We start from the raw sequence: 27,001 nt of genomic DNA, 5'->3' as shown, positions 1-27,001 counted from the left end.
TTATAATAATAATAATAATAATATGATTCTATTACTTTTTTTTGTCATAAGGACCCCAGTAGAAATAACTTGACCCTGGTGGGTTTAGCGCTTAGTTATGATTGTAATAATAAAAATATTAGAAATAACTCACATTATTTGGCTTCATTGGGTTATCCTAGGTTTAATTTAGATAATTTAATACACACAATACTTATATGAGCGAAACATCAATGTTCTGCCAGAACTTCTGCATGAATACTATAACTTTTAAAACCAGTTATATGTTGTTCTAAATAAAACAACTAATAAATGTATTGTTTTGCAGGCAAGGAATCTTTTTAACAGCAGGTAATTACACTACCACTATATTAAAATATTAAAGAGACGCTGTTAATTTTGGATTTTATACGAAAAAATAGGGTAAAGTTCGTAATTAAGTTCACCTGTTTGTTCAGTTTTCAGCTGGGAAGTTTTTTTTGTGTGAACGACAGCATCCCATTTGGTGCACTTCTATTATATCATTCATTCTATTATATCATCATTCCTTGATGTTGCTGAGTGGCTCTTGATTCAAGGAATTGGATTAATTTACCCTTCCTTGGATCAAACCTGATTGCCTCTCATTCCCGAGGCCTAAACGAAATATACGGGCTTAGCACCTCCCCTTAAATATAATTATAATGCTAGTGTATCCTCAATTTAACAGACTGCACAAATACAGGACATACTGCATTTTCCGGCGTATGAGGCGCACCTTTTTTCCCACAAAGTCTTGGAAACTCGGCCTGTTCCTTATATGCTCAAGGTCAGGGTCAAGGGTAGGCTTTGGGTTAAACTTTAGCAGTTGTTTACTAATGTTAGGTTACAACTGCTTGGAAACATCGTCTTAAATGTTTTATTTGCTCATGTGCCTTATACGCCAGAAAATACAGTATCTGCTGGGTCGATTCGGAAATCATAATCAAAATCTACTATTATTACAATCACGGCAAAACAATCTTGACTATCCATCACAAGTGTTACTGACAGCCATTTGCTCCCCTAATCTGTTAAACTGAGAGTTTACTGTACGTACTTCAGTTACAGGTCTTAACATATTTTTAATACATTAATAATCATCCCATTATGCATGCTTTTGAAATGGCTACTATTCCTGTATAGTTAGGCTAAGTTAGGTTAACTATCAACAAATAATCGGTTGATTATGCTAGGCTTAGGTTAAGTTGGTAAACCAAATTAGGTTAAGTTAATCTTAGTCCTAGCAGGTAATTTCATTCAGTATGTTGCAGTACAGCATAAGTAATTCATTGGAATTAAAAGATGTTTGAGGTTAAAAAATGACAGTATATAGGCTAGCAGTTAAAAATAAATTTTAATGATGGGTACAGTGGGATAGACTGTATATGATGTATTGGAAAACAGTCCAATCATTTTCAGCTTGTCATTTTAATAAAATTAATGTATTGAACAGTCTCTGATGAGAATCTAATCTTTTATTATTTCATAAAGTAATATTCATCCCATTTCTAATTTGTCCATTGCATTTTAATAATTTCTATTAAATAACCTTGGAATTTGTATCTTAACTATTAGTATTTCTAATTTTCTCAATACCTTATACTAGTGCCATAAGCATAAAAAGTGCCACAAGTATGTAGTCTTTTAGTGTTAAGTAGGCTTAGTCCTAGTCTAACTTACCCAAAATACTGTGTTTTTAATTTATTGTACTAGTCATATATAATGAATTAAAATAAATTAGTTATTACTATTATTGTTATTATTATTAGTGGGAGAAGACTAATGGGACCTATGTGTAGACAAAACAAGAATTGTATTGATAGTAGAATTACTATGTTAGGTAAAAGGATGCAAATACAACTAATGTGACATTTTATTATGGCAACGTTTCACTCTCCAGGAGCTTTGTCAAGCTGCTGGTGACGGCTTGACAAAGCTCCTGGAGAGTGAAATATTACCCCAGTAAAATGTCACATTAGTTGCACTTGTGTCCTTTTACCTAACAAAATGAGAATTAGGCAGTAGATCAGAGAGGCATAAAGCATATACATGTACTGTACAGTATATTATATCTAGCCCTTACTAATAATAATAATCTTTACTTTTACAAGTACATGATGCACCTTATACAGGTCTAGCTGACATCAGTGACATACCATTTAGAAAGGTCCTTGTTATGCAAAGCATTTCTGGCAACTTAGGTCAGTTTTATCCCCAGGATGCGACCCACACCAGTCGGCTAACACCCAGGTACCTATTTACTGCTAGGTGAACAGGGACAGCAGGTGTCTTAAGAAAAGATGCCCAAAGTTTCTATCCGTACCAGGGATTGAACCATGGACCTCAATGTGTGAGCTGAGTGTGCTACCAGCCCAGCTATGGAACACCTTAAGTGTCTTGCTTTGGTAAAAGTGACAATTTGAAAGAAAGCAAAAGAGGATTTGCATGAACTACATGTGTTTTGTATAATTTTCTCAGCCTCACACTCATGTCTTATATTGTTCTTGAAATACGTAATTTAAATTTTTAAGTTATATCAATAATATATAGTACTATGTGGTATTAGGTAAAGTGCAGGAAAGGCTTTTAGTTAGAATGCTTTAATAAACTTCGATTATGCTGCTGCTTCCTGGCTGCTTACATAATTTTGAATTGTATATAACAAATTCATAGCTTGTGGAAGTTTTAATATCAGAATTGTCAATTTATGTATGGCATACCACACAGTCACATCCAATACATGACATAATATGCATGCACATCCTATACTTGTATGCATACATATCATACAAACAACTTGTACATAGCATAGCATGCTAACATCTAATACATAGCATAGTACACAATTATCTTGTACATAGCATACCATACACAAACTTTTTATATATAGCACATCACACACATCTAATACATAGCATACTATGTAAAGTAAAAGGACACAAGTGCAACTAATGTGACACTTTATTGTGGCAATGTTTCGCTCTCCAGGAGCTTTATTTATTTATTTATTTATTTATTTAGTAATTTGAGCATACATACAGAGGTACAAAAAAATACAGGTAAGAGCAGCATGCCAAAGCCACTTATATGCATAGCATTACGGGCTGGCTTAAAATTAACTTAAGATTAACTAAGCAATGATGAAATCAGTGATAAAACATTATTGTAAACAGATAACTATAAAGCACAAATGAGTATTACAAAGACAGGTCATATGGTTGCATGCATTGCTGTACATTCAGTCGAATGGAGTATTCTGTTAGATAGTGTATTTAAAAAAATAATAAAGTTAGATTGGGTTTTAGGTTTAACATTTATGTGATATAATTGTGAGAAACATTTAAGATATACAATTTATAAGGTTCAGTTATTCAGTATTTATTTGGTTTTGGGTGAGTAAGTGATCTTTGAGAAGAGACTTGAATTTATAAACAGGTAGTGTTTCTTTTATATTTACAGGTAATGAATTCCAGATTTTAGGGCCTTTTATGTGCATTGAGTTTTTGCATAGCGTGAGATGGACAGGAGGAACATCAAAGAGTGATATGTGCCTTGTGTTATGGTCATGTGTTCTGTTGAGGTTGGCAAGGAGATGTTTGAGGGGAGGGTTAATATCAGAGTTAAGTGTTCTATGTATGTAATAGGTGCAATAATAAGTATGGATGTTTTGTATGGTGAGTAGGTTGAGTGTTTTGAATATTGGTGGAGTGTGCTGCCTGTAGTGAGAATTTGTTATCATTCTAACTGCAGCCTTTTGTTGGGTAATTAGTGGTCTGAGATGGTTAATTGTTGTTGAGCCCCATGCACAAATTCCATAGGTGAGATAGGGGTAAATTAGAGAGTGGTATAGGGCCAGGAGGGCTGACTGTGGAGCATAGTACCGTATCTTCGATAGTATACCTACAGTCTTGGAAATTTTCTTAGAAATTTGTTGTATATGTGTATGAAATTTGAGTCTATTATCAAGGTGGATTCCTAAGAATTTTCCCTCTGTTAGCTTTGTGATAGGTGATCCATTTATCGCTATGTTAAGAGGGACATCTGTAGCTCTGTTACCAAACTGAATGAAGTAGGTTTTGTCAATGTTTAGTGTAAGTTTGTTAGTCCTCATCCAGGTAGATATATTCTGTAATTCGGTATTTACAGTATTGGCTAGCCGTTACAAACCGTTACTAACCGTACATGGACACAGATGGTATATATAGGCTCAGAGTGAGGTGCAATACTAGTGGTAGTAGTAGTAGTAGTAGTAGTAGTAGAAGTAATACAATATGTTGAACAATTAACTTGCACAAGAGTAAACGATATAAAGGCTATTATTTGGGAAACATAAAAATTTGGTTAGACAAATATTTCTATTGGGGGCTGGATAGAGAAGGCCTGTTTCAATGTTCATTCTCTGTAATGTTCTTGTGTAGTATTAACAGGAGAGACTATGTGATGGCAGGATTTACTGTTTTCAGGAGGATTCTTGCTAAGACTTCTGGAGAGCAAAACATTGCCACAATAAAATGTCACATTAGTTGCACTTGTGTCCTTTTGCTTTACATATTGTTGGTAATTCTACCAACATTATTACACATAGCATACTACACAAAAACATTTTATACAGAGCATACCACACAAACGTCTTGTACATGATTTATCACACGTACACATCTTATACATAATGTATGACATGTTCACACATTATTATTTTATTATCACACTGGCCGATTCCCACCAAGGCAGGGTGGCCCGAAAAAGAAAAACTTTCACCATCATTCACTCCATCACTGTCTTGCCAGAAGGGTGCTTTACACTACAGTTTTTAAACTGCAACATTAACACCCCTCCTTCAGAGTGCAGTCACTGTACTTCCCATCTCCAGGACTCAAGTCCGGCCTGCCGGTTTCCCTGAACCCCTTCATAAATGTTACTTTGCTCACACTCCAACAGCACGTCAAGTATTAAAAACCATTTGTCTCCATTCACTCCTATCAAACACGCTCACGCATGCCTGCTGGAAGTCCAAGCCCCTCACACACAAAACCTCCTTTACCCACTCCCTCCAACCTTTCCTAGGCTGACCCCTACCCCGCTTTCCTTCCACTACAGACTGATACACTCTTGAAGTCACTCTGTTTCGCTCCATTCTCTCTACATGTCCGAACCACCTCAACAACCCTTCCTCAGCCCTCTGGACAACAGTTTTGGTAATCCCGCACCTCCTCCTAACTTCCAAACTACGAATTCTCTGCATTATATTCACACCACACATTGCCCTCAGACATGACATCTCCACTGCCTCCAGCCTTCTCCTCGCTGCAACATTCATCACCCATGCTTCACACCCATATAAGAGCGTTGGTAAAACTATACTCTTATACATTCCCCTCTTTGCCTCCAAGGGCAAAGTTCTTTGTCTCCACATACTCCTAAGTGCACCACTCACCCTTTTCCCCTCATCAATTCTATGATTCACCTCATCTTTCATAGACCCATCCGCTGACACGTCCACTCCCAAATATCTGAATATATTCACCTCCTCCATACTCTCCCTCCAGTCTGATATCCAATCTTTCATCACCTAATCTTTTTGTTATCCTCATAACCTTACTCTTTCCTGTATTCACTTTTAATTTTCTTCTTTTGCACACCCTACCAAATTCATTCACCAATCTCTGCAACTTCTCTTCAGAATCTCCCAAGAGCACAGTGTCATCAGCAAAGAGCAACTGTGACAACTCCCACTTTATGTGTGATTCTTTATCTTTTAACTCCATGCCTCTTGCCAAGACCCTCGCATTTACTTCTCTTACAACCCCATCTATAAATATATTAAACAACCACAGTGACATCACACATCCTTGTCTAAGGCCTACTTTTACTGGGAAATAATTTCCCTCTTTCCTACATACTTTAGCTTGAGCCTCACTATCCTCGTAAAAACTCTTCACTGCTTTCAGTAACCTACCCCCTACACCATACACCTGCAACATCTGCCACATTACCCCCCTATCCACCCTGTCATACGCCTTTTCCAAATCCATAAATGCCACAAAGACCTCTTTAGCCTTATCTAAATACTGTTCACTTACATGTTTCACTGTAAACACCTGGTCCACACACCCCCTACCTTTCCTAAAGCCTCCTTGTTCATCTGCTATCCTATTCTCCGTCTTACTCTTAATTCTTTCAATAATAACTCTACCATACACTTTACCAGGTATACTCAACAGACTTATCCCCCTATAATTTTTGCACTCTCTTTTGTCCCCTTTGCCTTTATACAAAGGAACTATGCATGCTCTCTGCCAATCCCTAGGTACCTCACCCTCTTCCATACATTTATTAAATAATTGCACCAACCACTCCAAAACTACATCCCCACCTGCTTTTAACATTTCTATCTTTATCTATATATAATATACTGTACACACAACTTGCAAATACCATGCACACATACATCTGTCCTCTCACAAAATGCTACACTCTTGAAATTGATACTGTACAATAAAAGGCCATTCGTAAGTGCTTCTATGAATACACAGATGATGATCAAACCAAATGCAAAGTATGCATGTGGCCAGCCCTGTGGTCACTATCTTGAACACTATGTGCTTATTGAGGAATATAGGGATAGACAGTATAATAGCCTATGTAACATGTCAGGATATCTTATTAATGAAAATAAGATACAGTGAACCCCCGGTTAACGATATTTTTTCATTCCAGAAGTATGTTCAGGTGCCAGTACTGACCGAATTTGTTCCCATAAGGAATATTGAGAAGTAGATTAGCCCATTTCGGACCCCCAAACATACACGTACAAACGCACTTACATAAATACACTTACATAATTGGTCGCATTGGGAGGTGATCGTTATGCGGGGGTCCACTGTACCAGATATACAGTGGACCCCCGCATAACGATGGCATCACATAGCGATTATTTCGCATACCGCTTACTTTAATTGCAAAAATTTTGCCTCACATACCGCTTAAAAACCCGCTTACCGATTTTCGTCCGAGACGCGTCCAATGTGCGGCCTGAGCCACGCTCACATGTTCCGCCGGTGGCATTGTTTACCAGCCAGCCTCCGCGGTAACATCCAAGCATACAATCGGAATATTTCGTATTATTACAGTGTTTTCGGTGCTTTTTCTGGAAAATAAGTGACCATGGGCCCCAAGAAAGCTTCTAGTGCCAACCCTACAGCAATAAGGGTGAGAATTACAATAGAGATGAAGAAAAAGATCATTGATAAGTATGAAAGTGGAGTGCATGTCTCCAAGCTGGCCAGGTTGTATAATAAACCCCAATCAACCATCGCTACTATTGGTGGTACAGCTGCTGCTGCTGCTGCACTGTCAGCTGCTGCTGCTGCTGCACTGTCAGCTGCTGCTGCTGCTGTAGCACCGTTGTTGGTGTGGCTTATTGAGAATACCAAGAAACAATTAACCCCAGAGGATTTGCCACCCAGGATAACCCAAAAAAGTCAGTGTCATCGAAGACTGTCTAACTTATTTCCATTGGGGTCCTTAATCTTGTCTCCCAGGATGCAACCCACACAAGTCGACTAACACCCAGGTGCAGGGAAAAATGCCTGGAACTAGTGCTCATATTGGTGAATTTAAAGCCAGCAAAGGTTGGTTTGAGAGATTTAAGAATCGTAGTGGCATACACAGTGTGATAAGGCCTGTTCTGGAAGAAAATGCCAAACAGGACCTACAGTACTCAGGAGGAAAAGGCACTCCCAGGACACAGTGTCTCATCAGTCATTGCTGCATCTTCAATAAAGGTAAGTGTCATTTATTCTTCATTTAGTAGACTAGTACATGCACAATATATACTGTGCATGTACTACTCTACTATTGTGCATGTATCCTTCTCTTTGTGTGTGGGAAAATGTATATTTCATGTGGTAAAATTTTTTTTTTCATACTTTTGGGTGTCTTGCACGTATTAATTTGATTTCCATTATTTCTTATGGGGAAAATTCATTCACATAGCGATTATTTCGCATAACAATTACCCCTCTTGCACGGATTAAAATCGTTAACCTGGGGTCCACTGTATTAAGCAAATTTCCTAAATTTGTTTGTAACAGATAAGTGAACTGTAGATATAAATCCAGATGTACTCCTGTTAACCTTTTGGGGCCTAGTTCCTAGGCCTTTTGTGTATCCATATGCTCTTGCGCTACCGTCCACAGGATGGATACAGGGTGCACAATACACTAGCCACTTTGGTGGAAAAATCTAATCTAATTACAAGCGTTTTAATGTGGAAGGTGGGATTAGGTTTCCACTATCATTTTATAAGGCAAACACGTAAGTCATTATTTGTCGTTGATTAATAATTATAATTTATTGGGTAGATAAACATTGCATACTCTTACAGATATCGAGTATTTTTAATTAAGTAAATATGTATTACATTAAAACTCTACAGTATAAGTAATTCCTTTATAACTAATTTTGGGAATCTTAGGTAAAAGGACATGGATTCAGCTAATGTGACATTTTATTGTGGCAACATTTTGCTCCAGGAGCTTTGTATGCTTGACCTTGAGAAAGCTCCTAAAGAGCAAAACATTGCCACAACAAAATGTCACATTAGTTGCATCTGTATCCTTTTACCTAACATTTTGTTAGTAATTCTACCATTTTTATTAATTTCAGGAATGATGCCCCCCTCCCCAAATAAATCTAAAAGTGTTCACAAATCATCTGGTAAATTATTCCGTCACAAAGACAAGGAACGTTCAGGTAGTGGCAGCAGCAGTGGAAGCAGTGGGAATAATGGATGTAGTAGCAGTAGCAGCAGTAGCAACAGTAGTAGTAGTAAACGAGATGACCCCATGGATCTTAAAGACTGTCCCCTTGGTCTTCCTGTTGTTGGTTCCCTGGACCATGCTCGATCACTCCCTCGTTACACAGCATGTAAGTACATTACTGAATTTTACTTTGTTGGGTTATCCTAAGTTAAATCTTCAAAATAGCAGTAGTACAGTACCACTGTATGCATATATAGCCTCTCCTCACTTAACGACAGAGTTCCGTTCCTAAGACCACATTGATAAGTGAATTTGTTGCTAAGTGAGGAGCATACTATAATGGTAGTGGGTTTGTGTCAACCATGTTTGATATTGTTTTAATGACACTTAGCACCATTTATAACACTTCTGGTATGTATACGGATTTTTAAATGTTTATGCAGTAGTGTACTGTACATTGTAATAAACAGAATAGATGAAATCAGCTCTTAATATACATTATTTAGGTATGTATACTGGCCAGAGAGCCCATCGTAAGTCTGAGTTGTCACTAAGTGAGGAGAGGATGTAATTATATTTTGCTTATTGCAACCATTATATAGGCTCAGAATAGAGGTTTGTAAAACTAGAATAAAGCAATTGTATGTTTGACATAGTTAAATGAAATACTGTATATTCCACTAGGAAGTAGATTGGTTACTTTTTGTAATAGTTTCTTTATAGCAGCAAGAGAACTCATAGGCATAATACTAGATACAAAAGCCTCTGATATTCCCTGTGCCCAACTCAACCTGTGTAAAAACTCAGTGTGTATAAAAGGGCCTAAAATCTGGAACTCTTTGCCTGAAGATTCCAGAGGCTCCCTGTCTCCAACTTATTTATTACTAGAAAGGCATGTTTTGTATCAATTCAGGTACCTAACTTCAGTCTTAGTGTATCTTTTATTCAAATTTTATATTGAATTACTGAATACCCTTATTCTTGTAACATTGCAGCATTTTTAAGAATTTGTAGTAGCTTAAATAATTGTCATCCCTCTTTATATTGTATATACTGCATAGGGATAACCTGGCTTGTTTTTAAGATACGTACTATTTGGAAAGATAAGGAATTAAAGTGATTGCAATATTCTTGCACTCCACTCCAAATCATTCAATGGTGTCATCCACAGTGGTAAATAATGAAGGTGTGTCAATGGAGGAACTGGATGGTCTTCAGTTAGAGCTGGAGCTATTGCTTTCATCTGTATTGGTGCGGCAGATGGCATTCAACAACCAGCTATCTATTATTTACCAATTAGAAAAAGGGAAATACGTTCCAAAGCCTGTGAGTACTATGTTGTAATATTTTGTTAAAGGGCTTTTTTGTTTGGTATTTTGTATCCCCAATAATTTTTGTCTTTTTTTTTAAATTTGTTATTGTCATTGTCTCCTTCCTCCCTCTCCCTAGATAGGAGAATTGGCAGTACAGTACTGTAGTTCTGTAATACTGGGGTAGTTTATCGTGCTAAAGCAGAAAACCTCATTATAAACTCTAAAGTAGTATTCTGTATTCATATTTCTTTTCCCCCCGCTCCTGTCTCCTAACCTTTCACCCTTCACCTCTCACCCACAGCATCCACCCACTCAGACCCCCTCCCCCTTTTTTTTTTTTTTAAGTCACATTTTGAAATATGGACTTAAGTGTTGTTTTGCATTTATCGTTTGTTTATATCATCCTCATTAACCTCATATCATATGCAAACACAAGTATAAAGGACACAACCATCTTTGATAGACTGTTAATATACTTTGCATCAGGAAAATTGTTGGTCCAAAGATCAACCTTAGAAGGATCCCTCTTGTCATTTTTTCCCATCTTGATGTTTCTTTCCTCACTGTAATTGTCTTTGTTTGTCATGTATTCTGCCTTACTCTCCTAACTTCATTTATGTAGAAAGGAACAACAGCAGTAGCTTATTATTTTCGTAAAATACTTTCACTATACGATATATCACAAGTGTTCTGTTATCTGTCATTGGCATTTACTCCTGTTCACATTCATGTCCTCTGCACCCTTTATTCACTTCAACATTTTATTTTCTGCTTAACACATTACTCAGCCTAAATTTTATTTCATGTTGAGTATGCAAGAACTGATCATGAGCTCACTAGTGTTGCTTTTATTCAAGGCTGTGTCTCCGGGAAAAAAGATGAAGCGCGAGGAGGGTGACAGACCATCAAAGAAGATGAAAGATTCTAGTGGAAAGTCTCGTGAGGTTTTATCCTCACCTGGACCTCCACCAGGCGTTAAACCCTCTAAGGTATATTTTACTAGCATTTAGTGAAAATTTTTGTAATTCAAAATAGTGTTGTACATTAGAATTTATACATTACAGGAAAGCAGGGAAGGTGTCATGTTTGAGTGCAGTACGTATATGGTACGAATATTTTCATAGAATTTGAAGTGTAGACATTAGAAAACAGGGTGGGGTTAGCTAAGGTATAATTCAGAGGGTTGTTAAATATGGTTTGGTTAGAGGGAGGAGGTAAAGGGGTTTCAAGTGCTAGGGGCTTGTGTGAGCATGTTATTTCCGAGTAAATGGAAATGCCTGGATTTTATGGCTTGATGTGCTGTTGGAGTGTAAGAAAGTTAACATTTATGAAGGCATTCAGATAAACCGGGTAGCTGGAGGTAAGAAGGTCTGTGCCTACCCTCAGAATGAGGAGTGGGGATATTGCAGTTCAGATGGTTGTGCTAATTGTGATGTATGTACACTTTTGGCATGACAGCTACTGAACTAGTGATGGTGAATTTGTTTCCCTTTTAGGGGGGAGATGGGGGCCACCCCATTCCAGTGGAAGATGGCAGGTGTGGTAAGAGAAGTATGTGCTTAGGACATTGCTATTAGTATGTTACTCATAAATTTGAGTACTGTACACTGAATCACTTGTTTTAAGTTTCTGGCTGTTGGTGTAATCATAGTACAGTAATGTATAAACTGGTTGTTCCTTTGCTACTATACCTTAGAGAAGCTCTTATTACCCCAACAGGTTAAATGCTCTGTTCAGAAATATGAACCAGTATTTGATGTGCCAGACTTAGGTCCACCAGAGCAGCCGAAACCACCACCGCCAAAGAATGATATCACTAATCGCTTCTGGGCATACGTAGAGCAATACTGTCAAGAAATTACTGTGGAAGATATAAAGGTGAGTGATATTCTCTATCTACTCTGTATGAACTGAAACTCATGAGTATATGACAGTACTATACTAACATTTCCCACTTTAATTGTAGATATAGCACCTTGTGTATATGTTCCTATGTTCTTGTAATAATATCACTTTATTTAATTGACAATTAGGAAAGTGGCACTGTTGATGATAATTTTGTTAAGAGTACAGTATCTTTTTGATTGCAGTTTCTTATGAAAAACATGTTGGATGCTGTTTTCATGTGGGGTAGAGAAACTAAATTTGCAAGTGGTAGTGACTCATGAAACTTTTTTGGTGTTCACATGTACAGAATGACAGATGGTGAGATGTGCAAGTGTGAAAGATAAATATTTTTTATTATCACACCGGCCGATTCCCACCAAGGCAGGGTGGCCCGAAAAAGAAAAACTTTCACCATCATTCACTCCATCACTGTCTTGCCAGAAGGGTGCTTTACACTACAGTTTTTAAACTGCAACATTAACACCCATCCTTCAGAGTGCAGGCACTGTACTGTGAAAGATAAATACGTACATGAAAGTACTCTTGTGTGGAAGATAAAAACCCACATGGAGATAGAAGAAGAAAATATCTATATACATGTATATTGACCTCCAGTAATGAGGAGAGAACAATTATAGGCATGTATAATGGTGGGAAAATGGGCAGTTGTATAAAAATTCTCTAGTGTCATGACAGTTGATGCATAAAGCATCAAATGTTTAATAGTAATTGCTTGAAGGATTGGAACTGCAGTTTGTTATTGTTATATAATCCTCTATGTTCTTTGTATGCATTTTTTTTTTCAACAAGTCGGCCATCTCCCACCGAGGCAGGGTGTATGCATATTAGTATATAACAATTCTCAAGAATTGTTATATACTAATAATTAATAATGGTGTAGGAGGTAGGTTACTTTGCAGGTGTATAGTGTAGGAGGTAGGTTACTGAAAGCAGTGAAGAGTTTTTACGAGGATAGTGAGGCTCAAGTTAGAGTATGTAGGAAAGAGGGAAATTATTTCCCAGTAAAAGTAGGCCTTAGACAAGGATGTGTGATGTCACCATGGTTGTTTAATATATTTATAGATGGGGTTGTAAGAGAAGTAAATGCGAAGGTCTTGGCAAGAGGCGTGGAGTTAAAAGATGAAGAATCACACATAAAATGGGAGTTGTCACAGTTGCTCTTTGCTGATGACACTGTGCTCTTGGGAGATTCTGAAGAGAAGTTGCAGAGATTGGTGGATGAATTTGGTAGGGTGTGCAAAAGAAGAAAATTAAAAGTGAATACAGGAAAGAGTAAGGTTATGAGGATAACAAAAAGATTAGGTGATGAAAGATTGGATATCAGATTGGAGGGAGAGAGTATGGAGGAGGTGAATGTATTCAGATATTTGGGAGTGGACGTGTCAGCGGATGGGTCTATGAAAGATGAGGTGAATCATAGAATTGATGAGGGGAAAAGGGTGAGTGGTGCACTTAGGAGTCTGTGGAGACAAAGAACTTTGTCCTTGGAGGCAAAGAGGGGAATGTATGAGAGTATAGTTTTACCAACGCTCTTACATGGGTGTGAAGCATGGGTGATGAATGTTGCAGCGAGGAGAAGGCTGGAGGCAGTGGAGATGTCATGTCTGAGGGCAATGTGTGGTGTGAATATAATGCAGAGAATTCGTAGTTTGGAAGTTAGGAGGAGGTGTGGGATTACCAAAACTGTTGTCCAGAGGGCTGAGGAAGGGTTGTTGAGGTGGTTCAGACATGTAGAGAGAATGGAGCGAAACAGAGTGACTTCAAGAGTGTATCAGTCTGTAGTGGAAGGAAGGCGGGGTAGGGGTCGGCCTAGGAAAGGTTGGAGGGAGGAGGTAAAGGAGGTTTTGTGTGCGAGGGGCTTGGACTTCCAGCAGGCATGCGTGAGCGTGTTGGATAGGAGTGAATGGAGACAAATGGTTTTTAATACTTGATGTGCTGTTGGAGTGTGAGCTAAGTAACATTTATGAAGGGGTTCAGGGAAACCGGCAGGCCGGACTTGAGTCCTGGAGATGGGAAGTACAGTGCCTGCACTCTGAAGGAGGGGTGTTAATGTTGCAGTTTAAAAACTGTAGTGTAAAGCACCCTTCCTGCAAGACAGTATTGGAGTAAATGATGGTGAAAGTTTTTCTTTTTCGGGCCACCCTGCCTTGGTGGGAATCGGCCAGTGTGATAATAAAAAATAATAAAATAAAAGAATTTATTTTACAGTAGGATACACCTCATACAAGTCTCTTACATAGAAAAGCCCATATTTATCCAACACATATTTCTACATAAGAATTGCAGTAACACTCTCCCTCAATGACCAGGATACGTGTCATAGAAAAAAGGACCATAAGCAAAACCCATTTTCCCATAGACCCATGTTATAATTAGGTATGCTTTCTGGGAAAAATATTCTAAATAAATTTCTTTAACTATATACATACAATATTTATAAATTATACTACTGCTCATTACCAGATGTTAGAGGACATGATTAACAGCCCCAGTGAGGACAGTGACTACTTCAAGACTCCTCCTCTTGGTCGTCACTACACTCTGCGTTGGGCACAAGAAGATTTACAGGTAAGGCTTGCCTCACCTCAGGCCTTCTTTGCATGAATTACTAGTACAGCCTCTCCTCACTTAACGATGGAATTTCGTTCCTAAGACCATGTCGTTAAATGAATTCGTCGCTAAGTGAGGAGCATGCTATAATGGTAGTGGGTTTGTGTCAACCATCTTTGATATTGTTTTAATGTCACTTTTACACCATTTATAACATTTCTGGTATACTATTTTTAAATGTTTATATAGTAATTTACTGTATATTGAAATAAACAGAATAGAGGAAATCAGCTCTAATATACATTATTTAGGTATGAACACTGGTCAGAGAGCCCATCGTAAGTCCAAGGCGTTGGTAAACAAGTATGTCACTAAGTGAGGAGAGGCTGTATAGTATTTTTTTTAACACATCGGCTGTCACCCACCAAGGCAGGGTGACCTAATAAAGAAAAAACTATAATTTTTTCTCTTTTACATTTAGTAATTTATACAGGAAAAGCAGTTACTAGCCCCTTGCTCCCAGCATTTTAGTTGCCTCTTACAACACAGATGGCTTATGGAGAAAGGATTCTTCTCCATTTCCCCTATGGAGTATAGTATTTACAGTACTTTGTAATACCCATTTTGTACACAAGATGGGACACCACAGGCATATCTCAACTCTTGTAACTACACGTTTCTAATCACACTGAATGACCCCCTTAACCCTTTGACTGTTTCGATCGTATATATACATCTTAGGAGCCACTGTGTTTGACGCATATATACAGTGGACCCTTGACCAACGATGGCATCGATTAATGATAAATCCGACTATCAATACATTTTAACGCAAAAATTTTGCCTCGACTAGCGCTAAAAAACTCGACCAACACTATTCGTTCTGTCTGAGACGCGTCCACTTCTGGCCAGTGTTTACAAGCCAGCCAGCCACCGTGGTCGCTTCCAAGCATACAATCGGAACATTTCATATTATCACAGCCTTTTTAGTTATTGCACCTGCAAAATAACTCACCATGGGCCCAAGGAAGCTTCTGGTGCCAACCCTACAGCAAAAAGGGTGAGAATTACTATGGATATGAAGAAAGAGATCATTGCTAAGTATGAAAGTGGAGCTCGTGTCTCCGAGCTGGCCAGGCTGTACACATAACCCCAATCAACCATCGCTACTATTGTGGGCAAGAAAACGGCAATCAAGGAAGCTGTTCTTGCCAAAGGTGCAACTATGTTTTCAAAACTGAGATCGCAAGTACTCGAAGATGCTGAGAGACTGTTATTGGTGTGGATAAACGAAAAACAGATAGCAGGAGATAGCATCTCTCACGCGATCATATGTGAAAAGGCTAGGAAGTTGCATGACGATTTAATTAAAAAAATGCCAGCAACTAGTGGTGATGTGAGTGAATTTAAGGCCAGCAAAGGTTGGTTTGAGAGATTTAAAGGGAAGTAACCCCGGAAAAGGACTTGCCACCTCAAGTCCTAATGGAAGGGGATTCCCCTTCTAAACACTAAGACCATCAACACTCTCCCCTCCTCCCATCCCATCAATCATCACCAGATCTTCAATAAAGGTAAGTGTCATGTAACTGTGCATGTCTTCTTCAGTTTGTGTGTATTAAAATTAATATTTCATGTGGTAAAAACAATTTTTTTTCATACTTTGGGGTGTCCTACACGGATTAATTTGATTTCCATTATTTCTTATGGGGAAAATTAACTTGACTAACGATGAGCTCTCAGGAACGGATTAATAGTGTTAGTCGAGGGTCCACTGTACTCAAAAATTCTAGTAGCTTCAAATCAAGCAGGAGAAAGCTGGTAGGCCCACATGTGAGAGAATGAGTCTGTGTGGTCAGTGTGCACCATATAAAAGAAATCCTGCAGCATGCAGTGCATAATGAGAAAAAAAAACTCCGACCGTGTTTTTGGGTTAAAATGCCAACTTTGTGGTGTATTTTCATATAGTATTTATGGTTGTATTCTCGTTTTCGTGGTCTCATTTGATAGAATGGAAAACATAGTATAGAAATGGAGGTGATTTTTATTGGTTTTACTATGAAAAGAACCTCAAAGTAGGGGAAATGTTTGAATTTTGCCGATGTTCAAAAGTAAATAAATGATGTCATTGTCCAATAAATGTCCAATTAGCCTTTCTGATATGTAGTCATGCATGGGTTGACATAATTTATACAATTATTACACTATTGCAGTAGTCTGCATAACAGTAAATCTTCTATTTTTTGTATGAATAAAAATTCAAAATAGAAAGCAAGAGTAATATCAGAGGGGCCTGGAGACGTGACTGATGAACAAAGAAAATGTTATTTTAGAGCCAGGAATGTCTGTCTTGTTCATTCTGGACCCTATTTTGAAATTGGCATATTTTTTTAATTTGCATGAAATTGGCCAAATTGCAAATTTCTGACCACGTTATTGGGTAGTTGAAATCGGTAAATGGGCAGTTTCTTGTACTCGGTCGATAGAACAAATGGAGTTCTAAAAAAATAGCTATGAGTTTGGTCAACTGGAATAATGGAATTAGCCAAAAATAGGGCTCAAAGTGGGCGAAATCACCAGTTCGTAAATATTGCCGAGGTCACTAACTTTGTGAGAGCGTAATTCCATAAGTTTTCCATCAAATTTCGTTCTTTTGGTGTCATTACCATTGGGAAAACATTATCTGTTATTTCATAAGAAAAAATAATTTATTTATTTTTTTTTTTTTTTTCAAAAATTTTTCGACACCAGGAGACACCTCAGGATTTGGGGTTGTGGCAGTCGAAGGGTTAAACTATTTTCCTGTAGATACACCATTAAGTATTTCTTTTTCAGATAAGAATTATTTAGGATTTATGGCCATAGTCATTGTTAAATGTAATATATTTCCCAGGATGAACAGAAAGAAGGAATGAAGTTGGCAGAAGGTAAGAAGAAAGGCATCAAGGGAGATCCTAGCAACTCTGACTTGTCTGATAAACTCCTGAAGGAGGTTGATATGAATGGGTAAGTTTTTATTAAGACTCAGCTTACAAAGGTACAAATTTGTTGAAAAGACATCTCTCTATTGTACTGAAACTTTTCAGTGTCACATTTCCATGTAGTAATCTAGTTTTACATTTCCAGTTAGTAATATAATTTCACTTTTCCTACCCAAAATTTCCAGCTAGTAATCTAGTTTTACAAAGTCAATCGAAGATTTATTTCCACATGATACAATGTTTGTGCAGGTTGGCCATTACTAATCTGGCAATCATTTATATGGTTCCATCAGTAATCCGGCACTAATTTCGGCTAGCATAATTTCAAATTTCTTCATTATACTGACTCAAATTTCACCATTATACTGACTCAGAAAATGTGCAGATGGTTGTAAATCCACAGTAGCAAGCTAGTGGAGGAGACAGCAGTGATGATAATGAGGAAGACGTAGTAGAGTTTCTATTGATAGGTTAATTTAGTGTATTCTAACCTAACCACTCTGTAATCCAGTAAACTCACTAATCCGGCACACTACAGGTCCCAGTGATGCCGGATTAGTGATGGCTGACTGTACAGAGATAGGTAACATTTGGTTGTGCATACAGAAAGCCCGTGGTTATGCAGATCATATCCTCATTTTTTAATGCTGCCATCCTTGTAATAATTGGCAAACATTATTTTTATTGTTAATCAATATAGATAGCAGTATTTATAATGGAAACTATGATTTGGTTTTCAATGAATTTGGTAATTATTATTTTTTATTTTTTTTTTTTTTATTATCACACTGGCCGATTCCCACCAAGGCAGGGTGGCCCAAAAAAGAAAAACTTTCACCATCATTCACTCCATCACTGTCTTGCCAGAAGGGTGCTTTACACTACAGTTTTTAAACTGCAACATTAACACCCCTCCTTCAGAGTGCAGGCACTGTACTTCCCATCTCCAGGACTCAAGTCCGGCCTGCCGGTTTCCCTGAACCCCTTCATAAATGTTACTTTGCTCACACTCCAACAGCACGTCAAATATTAAAAACCATTCGTCTCCATTCACTCCTATCAAACACGCTCCCGCACGCCTGCTGGAAGTCCAAGCCCCTCGCACACAAAACCTCCTTTACCCCCTCCCTCCAACCTTTCCTAGGCCGACCCCTACCCCGCCTTCCTTCCACTACAGACTGATACACTCTTGAAGTCATTCTGTTTCGCTCCATTCTCTCTACATGTCCGAACCACCTCAACAACCCTTCCTCAGCCCTCTGAACAACAGTTTTGGTAATCCCGCACCTCCTCCTAACTTCCAAACTACGAATTCTCTGCATTATATTCACACTACACATTGCCCTCAGACATGACATCTCCACTGCCTCCAGCCTTCTCCTCGCTGCAACATTCATCACCCATGCTTCACACCCATATAAGAGTGTTGGTAAAACTATATTCTCATACATTCCCCTCTTTGCCTCCAAGGACAAAGTTCTTTGTCTCCACAGACTCCTAAGTGCACCACTCACCCTTTTCCCCTCATCAATTCTATGATTCACCTCATCCTTCATAGACCCATCCGCTGACACGTCCACTCCCAAATATCTGAATACTGTACATTCACCTCCTCCATACTCTCTCCCTCCAATCTGATATCCAATCTTTCATCACCTAATATTTTTGTTATCCTCATAACCTTACTCTTTCCTGTATTCACTTTTAATTTTCTTCTTTTGCACACCCTACCAAATTCATCCACCAATTGACTTTGATACTCAAAAACCAGATAAAAAAATTCCCATTGGAAAATGTATGTAGGAGGTGGTAGATTATTACAATATTTACAGATGCAGTGATGATGTTGCTCCACTCGGACCTCTTACACAGAGATTGATTGCTGGTCTGGTTGAAGAGAATGTCTTAGTGTCTGACATTGAGAACAAAGGTAAATATTTCTGGCTGTGTTGACAGTAACGACTTGGATCTCACTTGTGACCTGTCTAATTTTTCTTTAATTTCTAGATCTGTTCATAAAATGTGCCTGACTACTGAAGGCTTTCACTATGTTTAAAAATATGTGAGATTTTTTTAATTCTGTATGTGATAAAATTTGAAAAACATTTGTTGCATATATGAAGATATTCAGAAGGTCTTTTCACTGTCATTTCTTCATAGTTAAGCAAAATGATATTTCAGATTACGTACATTGATTGTAACAACATATAGATTAGGAATCAGGCAAGTTGGAACTCCTGACCCACGGACATGGAGTACGTTTTCAATGAATTATTGACGATAAAAATTTTTTAAACAGAACTGTTACTGAATTCACCAGGCAGTGAAAGGGTGCAGACTGGAGTCCAAGTGTACATTTTAGACACTTTATTAATGACAAATCTGGAGTGAGATAACATCTGTTCATGTTCTTGCATGCCTGTCACTAGTGTAAATTTAGCATAAATGGAAAGGAAGGAGCAGTGTGTCCTGAAACTCCAGACTTGCATGATTCCTCGTTCTCTGTGATTGTTAAATTCAGTGTGAAATTTTATCCTGTATTAACAGAAAGATAAGGGTATACTGTATAAACAAATGTCACTCCTCAGGCAAATGGGCATTAGAAGTTGTGTAAAATGTGATTTTGGCCCCAGTCTTGAACTTTTCAATGTTCAGTGTAATTAGTAAGAGTTCTTTGTTGCAACTAATTTAATGACAGTGACAAAATGGAAACCCAAGTGGTTTGGAGTTGTAGGCCACATAATTTCTCCCAATTCATGTCCTTTGAGCTTTAATGGATAAATAATAATTTACTACATATACATTTTTTGAACAGGAGTGGATGGATTAGGCCATACACGACCCGGCATGATCAAATCTTTAGGTTTAGGCAGCGCATCCAGTCTAGAGAAACGAATTAAAAAAGAACTCCAGGAGCAAGGAGTCATGGAGACAGATTATGGCAATGAGGTAAGACAATTGATAGAGGGTAAGAATAGGCCATTTCATAGGCTTTTGGAAATATTGATAACTTAGACCATTACAGAATTCAGTGAATGTCTTGCACATTATTTGAGTAATTGTTCCTCAGGATATTTAATTTAGTGTGTAACCTTTCCTTGACAGTGTGTGCAATATTCTCCTGAACTACCAGTTGATAAAGACACAAGAGCAGCAATTGGAAACTTGATTTATAAAATATTGTCTGTGTAACGGGCATTTTGAAGGTCAGTAGATCATACTTGGTGGTAGCAGTATATGGGCAGAAGTGAGGATCATAGTTATGTGTTTACACAAGAAAATGTTCAAATATTAGAGAAGCACTGCAGTTGGCTTACTAGCCTGTGACAGGTAGGTTTTGACTCTTGTTGGCACATTGAGTGATGATATTGCTGGGAGTAGTAGTTGGTAGTCGAATCGAATCGAGGACGACGAGATCTGTCGTAAGATGGGAAGGAAGAAGGATATGGAAGGATGGAAATAACTGGAAAAGGATGGGGAGGAGGGGAAGAGGAGGAATCAAGGCAAGTGGCCCAACCACTTTGGGACACGTGGTACAAAAGTACTGGAGACGTCGATAGAGAGGCTTGACTGATGTCATTGCTTGGCTCACTAGGAGAGGATGGCGAAGGCAGCGGTAGGAGCTGGGAGTGTCAGAAGGCAGCAAGCAGGATGAGTTGGTTATGGTCTTAAACCGTTTATCAGTGCGGTAAATTGTTTTCGGGAGAGTTGTATCACACTTATGGGAGAGCTGTAGTAGTATTCGTTGGTTTGGAGTTGGTGGAGTATCTGGTTGTAAGTAGGGAATGGTCTTTCTTCGCTTTGGTACGATACAGTGTTGTCTTGGAGATGTTGGATGAGTTCTAGGCGAGTCATGCTTGCAGGGTACAGCCTCGTGGCGTAGAATATGAGTCCTTTGTGTTTAACCCATGGTGTTCCAGGTAATCGACGTGATCTAAGTAGAGAAGGCGGTGGTGGAGTAGAGGAAGGTGGTGTTGCTTCGTTTTCAACTTCAGTAGACGAATTAGAAGATGTTTCTGGTGGTAAGGCTTCTGATTGGTTGGATTCAGTGAGAGGTGGTGGCGGTGGAGGCTTCTCATTGGTCGTTGTTGGATTGACGTCACTAGTTGGTGGTGTTGATGGAACTTCTGCAGAAGAGTTGGCGATTAAGTTTTTGGTGAATTTGAGAATTTCTTCAGAAGGTGGAGATGCTGGAAATGTAAATGAAGGCATGTTATTTAATGCAAATAACTCGTTGATGGTAGAGTTAAATGATCCAGGTACAGCCATGTTTTGCATATGAGCGTATAGTAGACAGTAGTGAATCTTCGTTACGTCACATGTTGGAGGAGTGATGGTAGTGGTGGTGGTGGAGGCGGGCTGAGTAGATGCTTGAAGTAATTTTGTAGTGTCTGCTTGTATTTTTGCAATTGCTGCATATGTTGGAGTGTTGCTAGTAGGTTTTTTCTTTGCTGCATCTTGTGTTTTCTTCATAATATCCTTTCTTGTAGGACATTTTGCTGCCAGTGTATGGTGATCATTACTCTTGCAGTTTAAGCACGCTGGTTGTGTTGGAGCAGCAGCGGTGCAGGAACTGAAGGCGTGTCCCTCACTACCACATGTAGTGCAGAACTTTTGTCTTTTACTGGACATGCTTTGATGGTGTGATGGTATGAATAACAGTTCCAGCAATGTTGGATGTAGTGATAGCTCTCTGCTTCAATGTAGGTAGGGCTGATGTAGTAGTAGTAGACAGCAAGACCTTCGTTCAGTGCAGTGGCAGCCATGTTCACGTCGGTGAAGGTGACCTTGATCATGGACGTTGCATTTTGGATTTTTGTAATGCTGTCAACAGTAGCCCAAGTATTTTGCGTCTCGATGGATGACTTGAGTTCAGCAGGTGTTTGAGACGTCAGAATCTTGTCCAGTTTTTTTAGGAATACTGATTTCCTTGCCCTGAGGGCAGGAGATGACGTAACAGTAAACCCTTGAGTAGTAAGAGTAGTGATGGCTTCTGTAGTGAGTAGCTTCTCTGCTTCAGCATCATCGTGACACACAACAATGAATGCTTCTTTCAATGACAATATGGTGTTGAATTTTACTTCCAGTGCTCCCTGAACAACAGTTGCAAGAGCAATCTTTGTTGAATCATCAACGGTACCATTTCTTGGTTTGATCTTTACACGATTTGCGTAGCTCATCGTGTAAGTCAAGGCGATGACAACGCTGGTAAAGGTTCCCCTCCCCAACGGGGATCGTAGGGAGACAGAGTAAGTAAGGAGAGCTGCTATGACCTGCCTGGGCGAGAGTCAAGAGCCTCTTGTCATTTTTTCAATTTGTCATTTGTTCAGTTGGTAGTTCTCAGCAGTAAACCTGGTTTAATCTTTGTACAGTGGACCCCCGGTTAACGATTTTAATCCGTGCAAGAGGGCTCATCGTTATGCGAAATAATCGTTATGCGAATTAATTTTCCCCATAAGAAATAATGGAAATAAAATTAATCCGTGCAAGACGCCCAAAAGTATGAAAAAAAATTTTTTTTACCACATGAAATGTTAATTTTAATACACACAAACTGAAAAAGGCATGCACAATTACATGACACTTACTTTTATTGAAGATCTGGTGATGATTGATGGGATGGGAGGAGGGGAGAGCATTATCTTCTTACTGTTTAGAAGGGGAATCCCCTTCCATTAGGACTTGAGGTAGCAAGTCCTTTTCTGGGGTTACTTCCCTTCTTCTTTTAATGCCACTAGGACCAGCTTCAGAGTCACTGGACCTCTGTCGCACAACAAATCTGTCCATAGAGCTCTGTACCTCCCGTTTCTTCAAGACTTTCCTAAAATGCGCCATAACATTGTCATTGAAATAGTCACAAGCACGGCTTGCAACAGCTGTGTCAGGGTGATTTTCATCTATAAAGGTTTGCAGTTCAAACCACTCTGCACACATTTCCTTAATCTTTGAAGTAGGCACAATGGATTCCACAACTGGCATAGGCTTCTCAGGGTTAGCCCCAAACCCTTCAAAATCTTTCTTAATTTCCATACTAATTCTCACCCTTTTTACCACAGGGTTGGCACTAGAAGCTTTCTTGGGGCCCATGGTCACTTATTTTCCAGAAACACCACCGAAAACACTGTAATAATACGAAATATTCCGAGTGTATGCTTGGATGTTACCGCGGAGGCTGGCTGGTAAACAATGGGACGGCCGGCACATGTGAGGGCACATTGGACGCGTCTCGGACGAAAATCGGTATGCGGGTTTTTAATCGGTATGCGGGGCAAAAATTTTGCGATAAAAGTAATCGTTATGCGGAAAAATCGCTATGCGATGCCATCGTTATGCGGGGGTCCACTGTATTGCCAACTGGAGTCTGCTTTTGTTGCATTTGATTGTCAGATATCATGATGAGAGGACTTTCATAGCATTTCCTTCTGTATTTTCCCCCCTCCTTTTGTTACAAGTTTTTAACTCAGAATATTTCATTAGATGGTTACATGAATTCCTATGCAGGAGACACATGTTGTTCCTTTTATCTATTTGGGTTGTACATTTATGCTCTCTGATACATATACTTCAGCTTATGGCAGTTTTTCCCAGATGCAGTAAATTTTGATGCATCCACTTCATGGAATTTCTTAAGCACAAGCTTCTTCTGTATTATGGTTATCTTGAAAACACCCAAAACTGACAAAAGAAAGTAGAGCAGCATAAACTGGTAATTTTCCCTTACATGTGTCATTGCTTCCAACATAAATTTTTTTGAGCCAAGTAAGCTAATAATAATTCTTCTACTACTACTGTTGCTAATACTGCTGCTACTAATACAACTACTACTACTACCAATAATAATAATAATAATAGTAATACTACTACTGCTACCATCAATACTACTACTACCATCATTACTACTACTACCATCATTACTACCAGTACTACTACTATTCTTACTTTTCACTTCCTTTCTTTCACTACTTTTTGCTACTTCTGAACTACTAACTGCCACTATTGCTGCTGCCTCCACCACTGCTGCTACTGCTGCCACTGCTACTGCCGCCACCAGCAATATCACCACTCAGCAGTGAAACTCAGTACCTACCTAGCATGAGCCAGTAGGCACATTGCAATTTTCCAATATCTTCATAGTAAGGTGTTAACACAAAAAAATCTCTCGTAAAGAATGTGTTGCAACAGTATGGCTGGAACAACTTTCTTTTTGTAAGTGTGGTTATTCTGTGACTTCCTCTCTTCATCCTAATGAATTGTTCTACCACCAGGTGTGATCTATAAGACTTAAAAAAAAAAATTCAACTGCATAAATAAAATGTTATATAAATAGTTTCCAAATGCTCTTGTGTTTTTATCAAGTAAATGTTGATATTCCATACCATCTATTGTTACTGTCCTGCACTTCTACGGGTGCTTGGTTATTGCACACATTTCATGGACCATGAATCTAGATTCCAGCAAATATTACTAAAAATTTTTTAAATCTATTAGGATGATGAAGACGAAATCTTGTCAGAGCTACGGAGATGCCAATCTGAACTTCGTGCAGTTTCAGCACACAATGTCACACAACTAACTCGCTTGCTGAATCTTGCTCGAGAGTCACTAGTGCGTCATGATCTTAAAAAGAGACTTAGAGATGCAGATCAAAAGGTTAGTTGGTAGAGTTGTTGCTGCCTGTAAAGAGAAAAAATATTAAATTTTTTAAATTATGCAGGGTAATAGTAGTGTTAAGATGATTGAGTGTTGTTGAAATACCTCAATAAAATAGTAACAATACAAATTTGAAAAATAGCTAAAATTCTTGAACTAGTCTTAAAAAGTAAAAACTGCTTGTGAATTAGTAGTAAATTACTGGTGACTTAACTCCTTGTACAGTACTGATAGTGCTGAATACTATGTAGATTTTAATTGAATTTTGAGTAAAGAAAGCTGAAAAATAAGGATGATTAGTGTGGTAGTAGGGAGGAAGCTTGAGATGTAGAAAACAGCTTGTTAAGCTATTCAGAAAGAAAAATTTACAGGCAGGTCCTGCTTATACAGCAGGTTAAGTTCTGGTTTACTGCTGTCAAGCAAAAATTGCTATAAAATGAAACATAGACTTTTTTTCATTTTCAAATGCATAAAAGAGCCTGATAACTATCATATATTAAATGAGCAGTAGAGCTAGGCCTAAAAAATGCATATACAGTACACACATTACTTACCTTAAAATATTTTTGTCCTTATAGTGAGTGGTGAATATATTTATTGTAGGTTGTCTGAATAAATGAAGAATGGGTGTAACTGAAAACCATTACATTAATAAAACCCTGTAAAGCAGGGCCAGCCTGTTCTGGTAATTAGCAATTCTCCCAAGTCAGAAAAATTTATTAGGAGTAACAGATAATAGTGGCATAAATAAATTAAATATATTAAACAAGACTGGTTTATTTAGAAGGCTTATATACTTAGTAATTTAAGATGCTGTAATTTTTTTATAGTTTAGACTACATAGGTCCTGTTGCCTTGTAACACTGAAGATTAAAGACTCGTGTGTTATGTTTTACATATTTGGCTTTGGCAGGTGGTGGAGGCGTACAGAACAATAGCAGCAGCTCGGCAGAAAAAGAAAACTCCATCTAAGAAGGACAAGGATATTGCATGGAAGGCTTTAAAAGACCGTGAGGTCATTGTTAGACAACTAGATTTAGCTTCTAATAATAATTGCTAAATTTAGTAATGTATTATAAAATCACCTTTCACTATAAGAATGCCAGTAATTTTCTTTTAGGGCCACAATTTCCTCAGTGTCAAGAACTGTTGCCCTTGTAACACAAATTGTATAAAACCCTTTGCCAGTGAAATAATTAAGAATGAATATGTAGGTTATTGATATATAAATTATTGTTTTGGATCTTCTGTACTTTAATTTTGACTTTTGGATGCTGATAAGAGTACAGAAATGTACTGTGTGGCTATACTGTAACTCCATACAATATTTTAAGTTATTGTACATGCTGCTGCTTTCTAAATATTTAATTACTTAAATATTTTTTAACCTTTTGTATCATGCAAGCTACATAAGATTTTTAAATTGTCTTTAAGAAATACAATATAGAGTATCTTAATAAAAATAGTTGTTTTTGTGTGTATGTGTCCAGCATACAAAAACAGAAGAGGTATGGGGGTTTCAAGGACATGATTCTCTTCAATGTACACGAAAGAATAATCTCATTGTGTTCTTTAGAAAGTTTGACGTACAACTAATTATCATCTCATATTAAAAGTTTGAAAGTATAGTGTGTGTTATTTTTCCTTTTCACACCAAGTATTTGAGCATTCACAGTCATAAATAAAATACAATGTTTCATATAAATATATTGTAGTGCTGCATATAATGCCATAAAAATAATGTAATGAAATTACTAGTGAATATAATACCATGATAGGCTGGAAGTGACACATACTTGCACTGGTGGTGGAAGCTTCCTGTGGTAACATCCTCACAAAG

General features: G+C 38.1%; 1 protein-coding gene across 13 annotated transcripts in view; it reads left to right on the top strand.

Annotated features, from left to right (window-relative positions):
- The window catches only part of Ada3 (transcriptional adaptor 3), a 42,780-nt gene extending 15,993 nt beyond the window's left edge, over nucleotides 1–26,787 (top strand). For 7 of the 13 annotated variants that reach the window (XM_070093940.1, XM_070093932.1, XM_070093930.1 and 4 more), the window contains exons 2-11: nucleotides 8,668–8,928; nucleotides 9,934–10,088; nucleotides 10,933–11,064; nucleotides 11,795–11,953; nucleotides 14,447–14,551; nucleotides 17,424–17,536; nucleotides 19,344–19,441; nucleotides 20,327–20,460; nucleotides 25,000–25,161; nucleotides 26,075–26,787. In XM_070093940.1, coding sequence (XP_069950041.1) covers nucleotides 8,670–8,928; nucleotides 9,934–10,088; nucleotides 10,933–11,064; nucleotides 11,795–11,953; nucleotides 14,447–14,551; nucleotides 17,424–17,536; nucleotides 19,344–19,441; nucleotides 20,327–20,460; nucleotides 25,000–25,161; nucleotides 26,075–26,221 — 1,464 coding nt within the window. In that variant the 5' untranslated portion in view covers nucleotides 8,668–8,669 and the 3' untranslated portion in view covers nucleotides 26,222–26,787. Of the gene's footprint in view, nucleotides 1–307; nucleotides 331–8,667; nucleotides 8,929–9,933; nucleotides 10,089–10,932; nucleotides 11,065–11,794; nucleotides 11,954–14,446; nucleotides 14,552–17,423; nucleotides 17,537–19,343; nucleotides 19,442–20,326; nucleotides 20,461–24,999; nucleotides 25,162–26,074 lie in introns of all 13 variants that reach the window. The other 6 variants (XM_070093931.1, XM_070093929.1, XM_070093938.1 and 3 more) reach the window with 1 other exon arrangement.
- The last annotated feature ends 214 nt before the right edge of the window (nucleotides 26,788–27,001 follow it).

Source organism: Cherax quadricarinatus, chromosome 44 (genome assembly GCF_038502225.1).
Source record: "Cherax quadricarinatus isolate ZL_2023a chromosome 44, ASM3850222v1, whole genome shotgun sequence".
NCBI classification, from domain to species: domain Eukaryota; kingdom Metazoa; phylum Arthropoda; class Malacostraca; order Decapoda; family Parastacidae; genus Cherax; species Cherax quadricarinatus.
This window is presented reverse-complemented; position numbering and strand designations above follow the sequence as displayed.